This window comes from Phyllostomus hastatus, unplaced genomic scaffold (assembly GCF_019186645.2).
Source record: "Phyllostomus hastatus isolate PE091 unplaced genomic scaffold, TTU_PhHast_1.1 phas_contig_40, whole genome shotgun sequence".
Taxonomy (NCBI): Eukaryota; Metazoa; Chordata; class Mammalia; order Chiroptera; family Phyllostomidae; genus Phyllostomus; species Phyllostomus hastatus.
This window is the reverse complement of record NW_025333872.1, coordinates 29,812,242-29,824,836: the sequence shown is the minus strand read 5'-3', so window position 1 is coordinate 29,824,836 and position 12,595 is coordinate 29,812,242. Positions and strand designations below refer to the sequence as shown.

The following is a 12,595-nucleotide window of genomic DNA, read 5'->3' as shown; positions in this document are numbered from 1 at the left end:
TAAATCATCTCTGCATTTGTGGTCACATGGTATTCTCCCTGTGCATCTCTGTCATCACATGGACATCTTATAGTCTTATAAAGAAGCAATTCTTACTGGATTAGCAGCCCATCCTACCCTAGTGTGACCTCATTTAATTAATTACACCTGCAACAACCCTATTTCCAAATAAGGTCACATTCAGAGGTACTGAGGGCTGGTAGGACTTCAACAATCAGATCTGTAACAGGAGCTAAAGAAGAAAACCTTTTACCTCTACCATTTTTAACACTCAGTGTAAAAAAATTAATGGATAAGATACCAATTCAAAAAATGTCAGCCCCTAATGATCATCAGCCTCTGCTAAATAGTTTATGGACCATGTGGTCATCACCTTCTGAAATAGTTCTATCTGATTCCTTTTAATAGAATACCAATACTTCCCACCTGTAATGATTCTGCAACATGAGCTTATAGGTGGCAGGCTTTCAGATTCGAAGAAAACCGTTAGAGTCCACATTGTTTCACCAGCCGAACATCCCCACCTCCTTTCATCCTTCATTCATCCTAACACCACTCTATCCATGGGATAAAGTATAGCATGGAGTCAGGGAGAGAAAAACTCCCCACTTCAGAATGGACATCGATGCAGCTCCAGAGCAACGAGGACTCCAGAGAATGCAGCTCCTCCTTGGTGTGGTGACACAGTGGCAGCGGTGGAGGAGGCTGTGCTGGGCACCAGGGCTAATGCAAAAGTGTTCACAGGCCCCTCAGCTACAGAGAAGATGGCAACACCAGTTGTAATGAATAAATTAGCTGTGTATAACAAAATTAATTTTTTTAATTTGTGTATTAGTTTTCTCCAGCTGCGTAACAAATCACCACAAACTTAGTGGTTTAAAACAACACATGTTGATTAACTCATAGTTTTTGTGGGTTAACAGTCTGAGCATTTAGCTACAGTTTCTCAACTAAGCACTACCCATATCTTAGGCCAGATCACTCATTGCTGTGGGCTTTCCTGCAAACTGTAGGGTGTTTAGCAGCATCCTTGGCCTCAACTCACTAGATGCCACCTCCAGTTGTGACAACAAAAACAATCTCCAGACATTGCAAAAAGGTCACCTGGGGGTCAAAAATCATCCCCAACTGAGAACCATTACACTATCTTTAGTATTTTGCAGAAACCCAGAAAATCCATAGCAGAAAAAAGTGTTTAAAAAAAGAACACTGGGTAGAAATCAAAAAAATGTATCTGAAGTATTGGTATCACACTACAGATGCCGCAATCCATGTCTCCATTTTCCTTTGTACACAAGATGCGAATTCTTCATTTCCATATAATATACCAAAGTTGAATGAGTTGTCACTTCACATTTTTTATGTGTATATATGACTGTCTCTCCCCAGACCCCACTCCATCACCAAAAACAAAGACCAAGGAGGGAAGTGAAGGAGGTTCGTAACCAAGCTTCTCTCCCCTCACTCATGTCAAACCCACCTTACACAGTAACACCTACTCTAACCTACCAGCAGGCAGCCCATTTCTTACAACAAAACAGCTTTAGGTAGAGATGTGCTATAGGCATGATAGAAGCTAAAATAAAAAAACACTGATACTAAACAGATGGGAATTTTAATGTTTTATTGATAGACCATAATTCTTGCTGAATACATAATAGAGTACAATTAACAACACATTTAAAATTTAAACTTTCAGAATTACCTTGATCAATATGTAAAGCTTTAGTTTCTGAGAAAACAATGTTTCAACAATATCTGTCTCATATGCAAAACAGCTTCTCAAAATAGGAGATTTATAAGCACTATTTCATAAACCATCCTGTATACAAAAGATATTGACTCTACCACATCAACTGCACCCTACTAAAAATCTAAAACATAAAGGCTTGAAGGACCAGGATAGAGTCATATTTTATTGAAGCTATCCAAGATAAATCTCAAAGATCTACAAATGGAACATGGAACTGCCTTTTACCACTGATGCAATATGTTGGTCAGAAGAGTGGTAAATTGTGGCCTCGTGACTTGAGATAGAATTATTCTTAAACATGCAGTTACATATATCAGTATCACCCTATTACAGAGACACACACTCCCACTGTCAGCAGCCTTTCACATGAGAAACACAGAAATCACTTAAGAAATATCTACTTTCCTGTTAGAATAATAATCGGAGTCGAAATGGCAAGATTTTATGGAATGGTGCAATGGAGCACTGTCATTTGGTGAGACACCCGAAACACAACACACTGGCTAGCAACAATTTTGAAACAAGCCTACTCCCAATGATACATACTTAATTAAAAATGTATATTTACTATTTAGTTCCCTGAAGTCAGACAACAGACTTCTATTCGATGTCGTGATAAAAATAATTGCACCTCAAATCACTCCCAATGTGACTTATTTAATGTTAACATGAATATCATCTGAATAGAAGATAGGAAAATTTTAAGTTTTACAAATGCTATGTTTTACTAGAATTTGAAAGCAAAGAATAATGAGGAATACACTCTTCTATTTAGAGAAGCTTCTATTTAGAGAATATAAAAGTTCTGAAGCTTAACCAAGAGTGAGTCCACTTACTATAAGTGTCTCAGATTTACAATATGCAAGAAAAATGATGCACCCAATAATAAATATACAATGGCACCTGGACCTATAGTAGACACTTCACAAACTCAAAATACGTATTGTCCCTATGTTAAGAAACCTTGTCAAGGAGCTATTTTTATGGCATAGTTTTATTGAAATCAGTATTAAACTTCAATATATCAAATTATAAGAAATTGGAGCTATGATTTTATTTGTAAGGCTGTTACAAATAAGTCAAGATTATATGCCAACAGGTTAAAATAAGGTGGATTCTTTTAAAAGTGACAAAGAAAAATCATAGTTCCAATTTTTTAAGAATGTCATAGGACAGCCAGAAATGTCTAATGAAATAAATGAATTACATCAAAATAAAGATAATAGGTGTTATATTGCCAGAGTATTTATAACTATATTTAACAGAAATAGAATCTAATAGGGTTAAATATAACTTTAAAAAATAACTGTACCCAGGATGAAAAGAAAAGGAGCAGGGAAAATTATGCTATCTACAATTCTGAAAATTTTCACATGTAGGATACAGTATTGCATATAAGTAACAAACTGTTAGGTAATATTATAGTTATAAACCTGGATTTTATATTAGCACAATGCTCCTCAGATTTTACTATAATCAAGATACTAAACCAAAGATACTATTGTTAAAACATATGGAAAACATAAAGTATAATAGGACAATAAAATGAAATATTTCATTGACCCCGAATATTTTAATAAGCTTTCATTCTTTTTCAGAATTATATCTGAAGGTAGTAAGATGGTGAAACCAAATATAAAAGCATTGTTCTGTTCTTGAATGGTTTGGCCACTGGTTTTCCTAAAGTTCAGTCTCTGGAACCATTGTCCAGTCAAAACAAAGTGATGTATGCTGAGGTCTTAATAAGGTTCCCAGTCAGTGGGGAGAAAGAGGGGGACTTTAAATTAGTTCCTATCAATAAATGAAATTGATGGGATTCCAAATGGAAGAGTTTCAGCATAAGCAAACTTCCAGGTAAAATGAGTTTTATTATTCACAGCACGTGAAGAAAATAATCTATACCATCAATTTTTACTACTACATGTCCTCCTTTTCTCCTGTTTTGGTGGCTTTTTAGTGACTTTTCATCCAAACCCACGATGTGTAGCAGGCAAGTTCTCTAAGACATGGATGGAGGAGGAAGAGGACAAGGACTCTCCGCCACAGCCCCACAGTGCCATGGTGCAGAGCTAACTGACCCTTTCTCCTCTTTCTTCCCCACTGCCTCTCTTTTAATAAATTTATAATAAAAAGAGATGAGTTATGAGTTTTTCACCTGAAAATCTGAAGTACTTCACAAAAAAGTGATAAAGTCCTGGTTTTTAAATGAGGAAATATGGTCTAAAAAAAATTCCATTCCAGTGTTTCCTAGTACACTACAGTAAAAGTTCTGTACAAATTACTTACCAAAGAATATAAGGTACTGATGGTCAGTATAAGGCTCCCTGGGCAGGGCAGGTGAGGAGGCATCTTTGCGAACACCCCATCACCAGCTTCATTATAAGATACTTTCATTTCTCAGAAAGTTCTGGGGTGTGAAGGCCAAAAACACCACACAGAGGCCCAAACATAAGTGCTTATTTTAGATCAGAGTGGTTCAAAGGTGTGACAGAACTTTTCCTCACTTGAAAAAAAAAATGTAAGAAAATTATTTGTTTGATATTTTACTGCTTTCTCTCCACAGACCACTCTGTGAGAATCTTTTTTCCATACAGAGATTTTGAGCTCTAAAACACTGAATGCTGGTGATTTCTACTTTGGTATCCAAAATGTCCATAGCAATACATGAATATCCACTACACTATGATTTCTTAAAATCACTAAAAATTCTTTTTAAAAGATGTATTTGCATACTTTGGCAGATTCGTTTTTAAAAAGTTGAAAATATTGTAATGTAGGCTCCTTGGAGCCCACAGCAATCGCTTTTCCCATGTCCACTTGAGAGACATGCAGTGGAGTTAGGGAGTAAGATTAAAGTATTCTTAGATTTAGTAAAAGATCTTTGTCTTTGATATTTCTAGTATGTTTTAATCTACTTAGAAGGGAAAGTAGAAAGGAAGAAGGGAAGGGAAGTAAGAAAGAGGGAAGAAACAATAGAGGAAAATGAGAAAAGACAAAAGAAAGGAATTTTCCTTTACAATGTTCACCCAGATAAATGAATATTATCCTTCAGAATGCAGGTTAACCAATGATTCAGATGCTTAAAATTCAGGACCTTCTTAAAGACTCACAGTGAACATTAGACATCACTGGGCAGCTGATGGTCTGATGCCCACACATCTGAGCCCAGATGAGCTGCCCAGGACCCCAGGGCATGCCCTGTGGTGCTTCAGCCAGCCATCACGTCAAGACTCTGGTCCCTGTCAAACCTCAGCTTCTTTCTCAGACCAGAGAGGTCAATCTGCTGTGTCTTACATAAGATTTTGTCATCCCCCTGGCTTATCATCCCCATTACTAGCAAAGTTGTGCCTCCGGGTCCAAGATCTTCTCGTCTAAGTCACATAAGGCACGTAGTGCAATGAACTCCAACCCTCCCCCTGGAACAGAGCCTGAGTGTGGGGCTGAGGAAATGAGGAGAGCAGAGCATCCAGGGCCCCTTCGGCAGTTTTCTACATAGGCCTCGAGCTCCAACCCCACCAGCAAAGCACAGAAAAACACATTCCCTCTCTCATTCTTCTCTCCAGAAGAAAAATAGAGGAAAAGTAGAGGTATGTGGTATGTAGTTACATGTAGAGTGGAAAAACACCATTTTGCTTAAAAAAAAATTCACCACCTACCTTCTAAAGAGAGGGATGTGATATTCAATTACAAAGAGCATACTAAGCCCACTGGGGGGTGGGGCGGGTGGACAGTAAGGTTAAGGGGGATGTGGGAAGGGAACAGAGCAAGCTCCTCATTCTGGTTTCCTTCTCCCAGGTCCTAGGAAATCCAGCTTTAATACTTTAAAATGGAGTGAGAGCTGCCATTCCAGGGGACTGCAAGTCTGATGCCTCAAATCTTTGGGATGTTAAAACAGGGCAAAATGACCTTCAGACTGAGCCTAAAGCAACTTTGGATCTGCAAGGATAACCCGAAAGCAGCTCTTATGACTACCAGACTGATGGCTAGTGGACTGAAACTTAAAAACATTGTTTAGAATTAACATCACTATATTAGCTATCGGCATCAATAGAAGTGCCTTCTTTCTAGTGATGTCATTGTTTTCCTTCCCTTTCTCATAATATCTCTGGTCTCTGTCTCCTAATCCTATTTGGGCTTCTGCCTGAATCAGCACTTTCCAAATCACTATTCTTTTTTATCTCAAATAAATGCTGATGCCTCTCGCTGTGGCCTTTTATTTTTAAGTTATCAATATTAAAGGAAAGACTAATGTATAACAATGCTTAGGAACCTCATTTCTTCTGGAAATGAAAAGAATAACAGATCTAAACTAACACATTTATTCTAGAGAAACCAACACCTCCCCAAAAAATCCTAAAATATTTTAAGAGGGAAAACTAAAGCTATACAACTGCAATGATTCTGAATTTTGTTCCACACAGAAGTCAGGAGAAGAAATCTACCCAGCTATACATACTAGGACCTGTTGTACACCATCCCCATCAACCTCATAAAAATAAAAAAAAAAATTGTTTTTCAAAAGAGAAGCAATATTTGATTATGAAAATAAGACAATCACATGTGACTTCTGGAACTGTGTTACATGGAGTCCTTAAAAATGAATCACAGTGGATGCTGCAGAGAGAACAGAAGCACGAAACAGAAAACAAAAAGGACTGAAGAGTGATGAAGGGAGGCCGACGCTCCTTTCTCGCAATGGCCGCAGCCGTGGGAGTCTCCACAGAGGTCACAAGAGGACAGCTGCGCTTCGGAGTTGTAACTTCTCACCGCTTGTCTCCCTGTTCAGAGACGGACATCAGTTTACACATCTCCCTTGTTTAGAAACATTTACTTTGCCAAAACTTAAAAGCATTTCAGTACACTTTTCTGAGTTTTCCATTTTCCATATAATTTTATTTTTCTTTACAAGAAACAACTGAAATGCTCCAGAGGGGCCCCAACTGCTAACCAAATCCAAGAGAGAAACAATGCTTTCAGTCCAATGTATCTACCACCAGCAGTTGGCCGGCGCTGAAAGAGGGAAAATAGACTGCAGCTGCATGCTTCCATGGCAAGCACACCGAGATCGTGGAACGGGGAAGACTTTAAATTGAGGATTGTTTCACCTCCTCAAGGGTTTGTTTTAGGGTGACATTTTCTATGCATTCAAGTAAAGTTCTGATCATTAGAACTACTGAAAAGAGATAGTTGTATTATATTCTAACCATAATTGAAAAATAAATTAATTTCTTTTAAAAAAGAGATATTGACCATGGGCTTTACTTAAAAATACAAAAATATGAAGAAAACTCTGTTTATACAATGTGTTGTTTAGATGCTTTAAAATAGCAATTTTCAACTGTTGTGCCACAAGAATTTTTAAAGCATGCAATACCTACTATTTAGTCAGGGGCACTGACCTCTTTTCCCTTAGATAGTCAAATTAAAAAATGACAACAGCCAACACAGCAATAGCCATCCAATGTGAATGAAACAAAATTACCCCTATATTTTTGGTCAGATGAGCAAAAAGTATATTTTTGGTGTGCTGCAGAATTTTTGTAACTAGTTTATATGTGCCATGAGATGAAAAACATTGAAAATTGCTGCTTTAAAACACTGAGTACATATTATTAACTGTAAATAAATTTTAGAGAATATAAAAATTGAGCATATAATCTCTAAAAACTATTCAGTTTTGGTAAATTTTATTGGATAAGCCAATATGAAAAAATTATATGAAGCACTTATAACTCTATAATAAAATCACTATAAAACAAGTGATTTTAATTTTTACATTTTTAAAAATTCTATACTCAAATTTCTTCATGATTTTTCAACGCTGTAACGTTATAAATGTTTTTTAACTTTGGGATTTTAAAAAATGGGTTGTAGGTTTTCATTATTCTGATCTTCCTCAAATGTTCATTTTAAAATGTGTCCCTCATAAATAAGGTTTCCACACAAAAAAATTTATATACACTGAACCTTTTTTTTAAAAGATTTTATTTATTTATTTTTAGAGAGGGAAGGGAAGGAGACAGAGAGAGAGAGAGAGAAACATCAATGTGTTGCTGGGGGGTCATGGCCTGCAACCCAGGCATGTACCCTGACTGGGAATCGAACCTGCAACACTTTGGTTTGCAGCCCGCGCTCAATCCACTGAGCTACACCAGCCAGGGCTACACTGAACCTTTTTTGTTTCTTAAACATTTAAAATGTTCTCCATATACCTAAAATATCAATTGGAGGATTCTGCAACTAGGTTAAATAACAAGGTTGGATAACTAGGTACTCTCCTTGAGTCTCCACAGCACATCTCACCCTTTCAAAACAAGAAAACAAATATACTTCATGAGTGTTTCCCCCAAATGTCCCACAAGAAGCAGTCTGAATGCTCTTCCCAATTCCAACAGGAGACCAAAGGAGAGAGAAACTGGCTTGCTGATTTAGGAGAGGGAACTGGTGCTACAACTTAATTTTAAAGGAATACTCGGTTAGAAACTACTAATAATGTCAACAACATCCTATTTTAAAGGGCAGTTGTCTACAACTACCTAATACACACAAAAAAAGCTCATGATTCTCATGCATTCTGACTATTCTAAGCCACCAGGAGTGTTTTTTCTGGGTAAGTCTTATTACAGGTTGAAATATTAGCCTGGAGGTCACACAGCCACAAAAAGTTGCTGTGACTGAGTGCAGATTCACCCTCATTAATTAGGTGATCTCCAAACCAGATCTCTACTTTCATATCCTATACTTCCAACACTCCATAAAGTGAGAAGTTACTAGTAAAATTAGAGATGTTCATGTTCCGTCCTGAAGAACTCTCAGTTTAAAACAAATGCCAGGCAGAATGGGTGGAAACTAAACATAACTGGACTCTATGTCAATTTTTCTTTGTAAATTTTGGAATTGTGAGTTAAAAACCTAAAACATTATCAGCAAAAGCATGACTTTTTAAAAACCTATGCTAAATGCTATCATGTGACCTTTGTAAATAATCAGTTGTCTTCATTTAAATGGAAAGCTTACCTCCTGCTCTCCCACCTCCTAGACTTCCCCCAATAGTACACCCCCCAACACAAAAACCAATACAGTTGGTCACCTCTTTGAATGAATGAATGAATGCCTGGCTTAACTCCTAAAGTAATAAAAACTTCAAAACACACTTACTTGGTTCATAGTAATCCACTATGGACACAGAAGCATCTTGTGTATTTGAAACTTTGAAGTTTCTCACAGCAGGAATATCAACACAAAATTGGGTTTCATTCACCTTGAAAAATACAAAAGACCTTTAAGGAAGTGGCAGACTATGTGTTCATGAGAAACTAAAACTTATCATTTTAGGAAACAAATATAGAAACTAACATTTAGGTAGCACCTCTACATGCCTGATACTGTAGTAAGCACTTTATATAAATTATCTCATTTAACTCATAAAACTATCCTTACTGGATAGGCATTGTTCTTACTTCATTTTACTGAAAGGGACAGATACTGAGTGGTCAAGTAAGCAACAAGCCCATGGATGCACGCTCCTGGGCCTAGTGCCTCACCCGGACCCCCTGCCTCAGGCAGTGCACCCACTGCCATTGCTGTGGACAGCTCCCAGCATCCCCCTTCTCTAGAGAACTGCCCTCAGCTCATAGGAGGCACTTCTCCTGGTAAGTGAGGCAAACCCAGGGTGGGCAGGTGCAGCCCACAACCAATAACTGACTGATATGAAGCACAAAAGGCCGGCCTCCTTGCCTCTGGGAGAATAAGCTTATACCAATTTGGCAAAAAGACTGATTGAGGAATCTGAAATCGGTAAATTCCTTCAAGCATTCCATCATGCATCAACAAGCAGTAAATGAAAATACAAATAAATCTGTCAAAACATAATGGACATTCAAACTAAGATAACTGTTAACAAGAACAACACGGGTACAGGACAAACTCCAAAACCAATTACATTATTAAATAAAAAACCTTAAACTGGTTTTTCAAGTTCCAAATCAGTCCTGTGGCTTTCAAGCAGTATTTAATATATGAAAATTACTGACCAGCAAAAGAATTCTAGAGATCCTCAATTAATTTTAACAGGTTTTTAACCAGAGTGATTTTTGAAGCCTTAACACAATGAGAATATTCAGGAACTAGCTTTTTAAAAGTAGATAAATTCCTAAAGCAGCATTTCTGTTTCATACTTGGCAAAACTGGAATACAAAACATACATATTCCCCACATGGAACACGAAATCCTAAGAACACTTAGAACTCACTTTTTTTTAATTAAACTTACTTTTTCTTTAAGATTTTATTTATTTTTAGAGAGGGAAGGGAGAGAGAAAGAGAGAGAGAGAGAAACATCAATGTGTGGTTGCTGGCCTGCAACCCAGGCATGTACCCTGACTGGGAATTGAACCTGTGACACTTTGGTTCGCAGCCCGCGCTCAGAACTCACTTTTAATTCAATCTATGGATTTCATATAGATGTTAGAAGAAAAGAATAAACTTATACACCAGCAGGTTTGAGATATAACAAGTCTTGAATTCTTTGCTTACATTATTCTCACATATTTTATGCACCTTATTCTTAGGTCAGTAATTTTCATACAGCAATGGGAAGTATGTATGAAAATTATATAATAATTATGTGTAAAGACCAAAGGTCTAAAAATATTCTTTTATGATTTAAGCACATTAACTTCAATGCAGGAATATTAACCTACTTGGGATTTATTAAAAGCTTCATAAAAGCATTTTAAAACATGTAATTAAAGCTTTCATCATGAACATTTAAACAAATATGTTGAGCAAGTCCCTGAGACGGAGGAGGGTTTCTCCAATGGAAAACTGAACTTAATTTTTGAAACTCTAGGATGGCAGTTTCTATATATGTTATATCTGGCATAAAATAATAATTTGGTTACCAAGACTTTCATTGGGGTCATCATTAATAGCAATTCTTTTCAAACTAATTTTATAACGGGGTCATCATTAATAGCAATTCTTTTCAAACTAATTTTATAACGATGTCTTGTTAACAAGGACAAACACATGGATGCCATTCAGGGACATGAAAAGCTGAAGCAACGAATTAAAGAAAACATGCGTAAAGTCAAGGAGACTTTGGACACGGCAAACGGTAGCTTTGTCCACGGCCACCTACGTGCAGCTCAGGTTCACTACTTACAGAATCTAAGTACAGGCTGAGTTTCCCTCGGTCGTGCTCCACCTTCCTCACCATCTCACTCAGGGGGATTGCGTCTGAAGGCACGGTGAAGCCGCTGAGGAGGTTCACTTCCATGAGGGCCATGCCGCTTCTCTCTGGGCCCAGAAACCTAAACCAAAAGGACAGAATGGAAGAAAAAACGAAATCTGTTGGCAAATTATCTTCATAGAAAAATGAAAACTGCCAAGTGTTATTCCAAATATTACCATTTCTTTAAAATATGTAAAAGTGTCTATAGAAAACTGTAAAACAGGTAGTCCTTTCCTTCCAGGTGTGAAAGTCTTGTAACTGTCACCAGCATGAGGACTAATGATATTACAGTGCGCTCACCTGGGGGACAGAACAAAACGCCCGTGTGTAACGGGCTGTGCCTGTGGGCTGTGCCAGGCACACCCTGGGCACCCTTTCAGCAGGCAGTTCTGTTTCCTAGTGGTGGTTCCAAACTGAACTGCACATTTCCTTTTCTCAAAAGCTGACAGCCCCAAAGGTTCCAGCTGAAAGCCAGGAACTGAAGCAGAGGCATCACTTGACCACTAAACAGCAGACCCCGGCCAAGTCTTTAGCAACCTTTTCTTCATCTGGTTTTAGAAAAAGAGAGAAAGTCCTTCTCTTTGTTCTCCCGCATACTCAGAGCACATCTGGTGTTTTCTTTGGCCACCTCGAGACAATGACAAGCCTTGGAAAGTTTTATCACACTGCATCATTCTCTCACCCTGCTGTACACAATGTGAGCATCAAAGCACCTGGGCATCAACAGCATTTTGTCTCCTTTAAAATAAATATTTTGCTAAAATGAATAGCTGGCAAGAGCTTTCTGTTTGGAGCAGAAAGAGCCCAGCGTGGTCACGGAAAGGAGTATTACTCCAATGGGAAAGGATCAAGCCCTGGGAAGTTAGTTCCCACTGTCCTTTCACACAGCAAACCCAGCAGGGCTGCTGGCAAATCCTGCTTTTCAGAGCAGGGAACCCACACCTGCCGAACATGACCGATGGAAAAGCCACCCGGTGCAACTGCTGACTGCAGGTGGCTCAGTAATCCCAACCCTACAGTCTCTTGATTCGAGAACTGTCTAAAGAGTTGCTCGCAAACTTGCGTGTGTGAGAGAAGGACCAGGAAAGCTGAGGAAGGCAGCTTCGCAGGCCCCGCATCTGTCAGGTCAGCAGGCTTTTCCTTATGACTCAACAACACCCTCGGAGGCTTTAAACACAAACCAAATTTATCTCACTGAGTACTCCCAGCAGCTGTGAGTGCCCAATTACCCGAGGTGTGCATCTTCTAAACTGGAATATTTTCGCTACGTCTAAAAAAAACTACTCTCTTCATTGAACTTGCCTGTCCTTCCGAAGTTTTGAATTAAAAGTATAAACAGAAAGATAACTAGCAAAAAGAAATACCAATTTGGATGTATTAAACATGATTGGCTAATTTCCAGTTTTCATCAATTAGATCTGAGTTGTACTAAATTTTTCTATACAAATTTGTTATAAATACATAGAAAACTTGTAAATAATTTTGGACACAATGAGACATTCTTAAATATAATTAGCAGTTCATATATTTCTAGTCTGTAATCTATAGTGTAATGCAAGAGGGTATGAGGTAATAAATGGTAAAAACAAATAAAATAAAAATAAGGTA

The 12,595-nt window shown here is 37.8% G+C and overlaps 1 protein-coding gene across 1 annotated transcript in view; it reads right to left on the bottom strand.

Annotated features, from left to right (window-relative positions):
* Positions 1-1,609: 1,609 nt before the first annotated feature.
* CD109 (CD109 molecule) overlaps positions 1,610-12,595 on the bottom strand; it is a 122,356-nt gene continuing 111,370 nt past the window's right edge. Inside the window, exons 31-33 of the mRNA XM_045843407.1 lie at positions 10,919-11,066; positions 8,912-9,014; positions 1,610-6,531 (exon numbers count right to left, since the gene is read on the bottom strand). Of these exons, the coding sequence (XP_045699363.1) occupies positions 6,356-6,531; positions 8,912-9,014; positions 10,919-11,066 (427 nt within the window). The 3' untranslated portion in view covers positions 1,610-6,355. The remainder of the gene's footprint in view (positions 6,532-8,911; positions 9,015-10,918; positions 11,067-12,595) is intronic.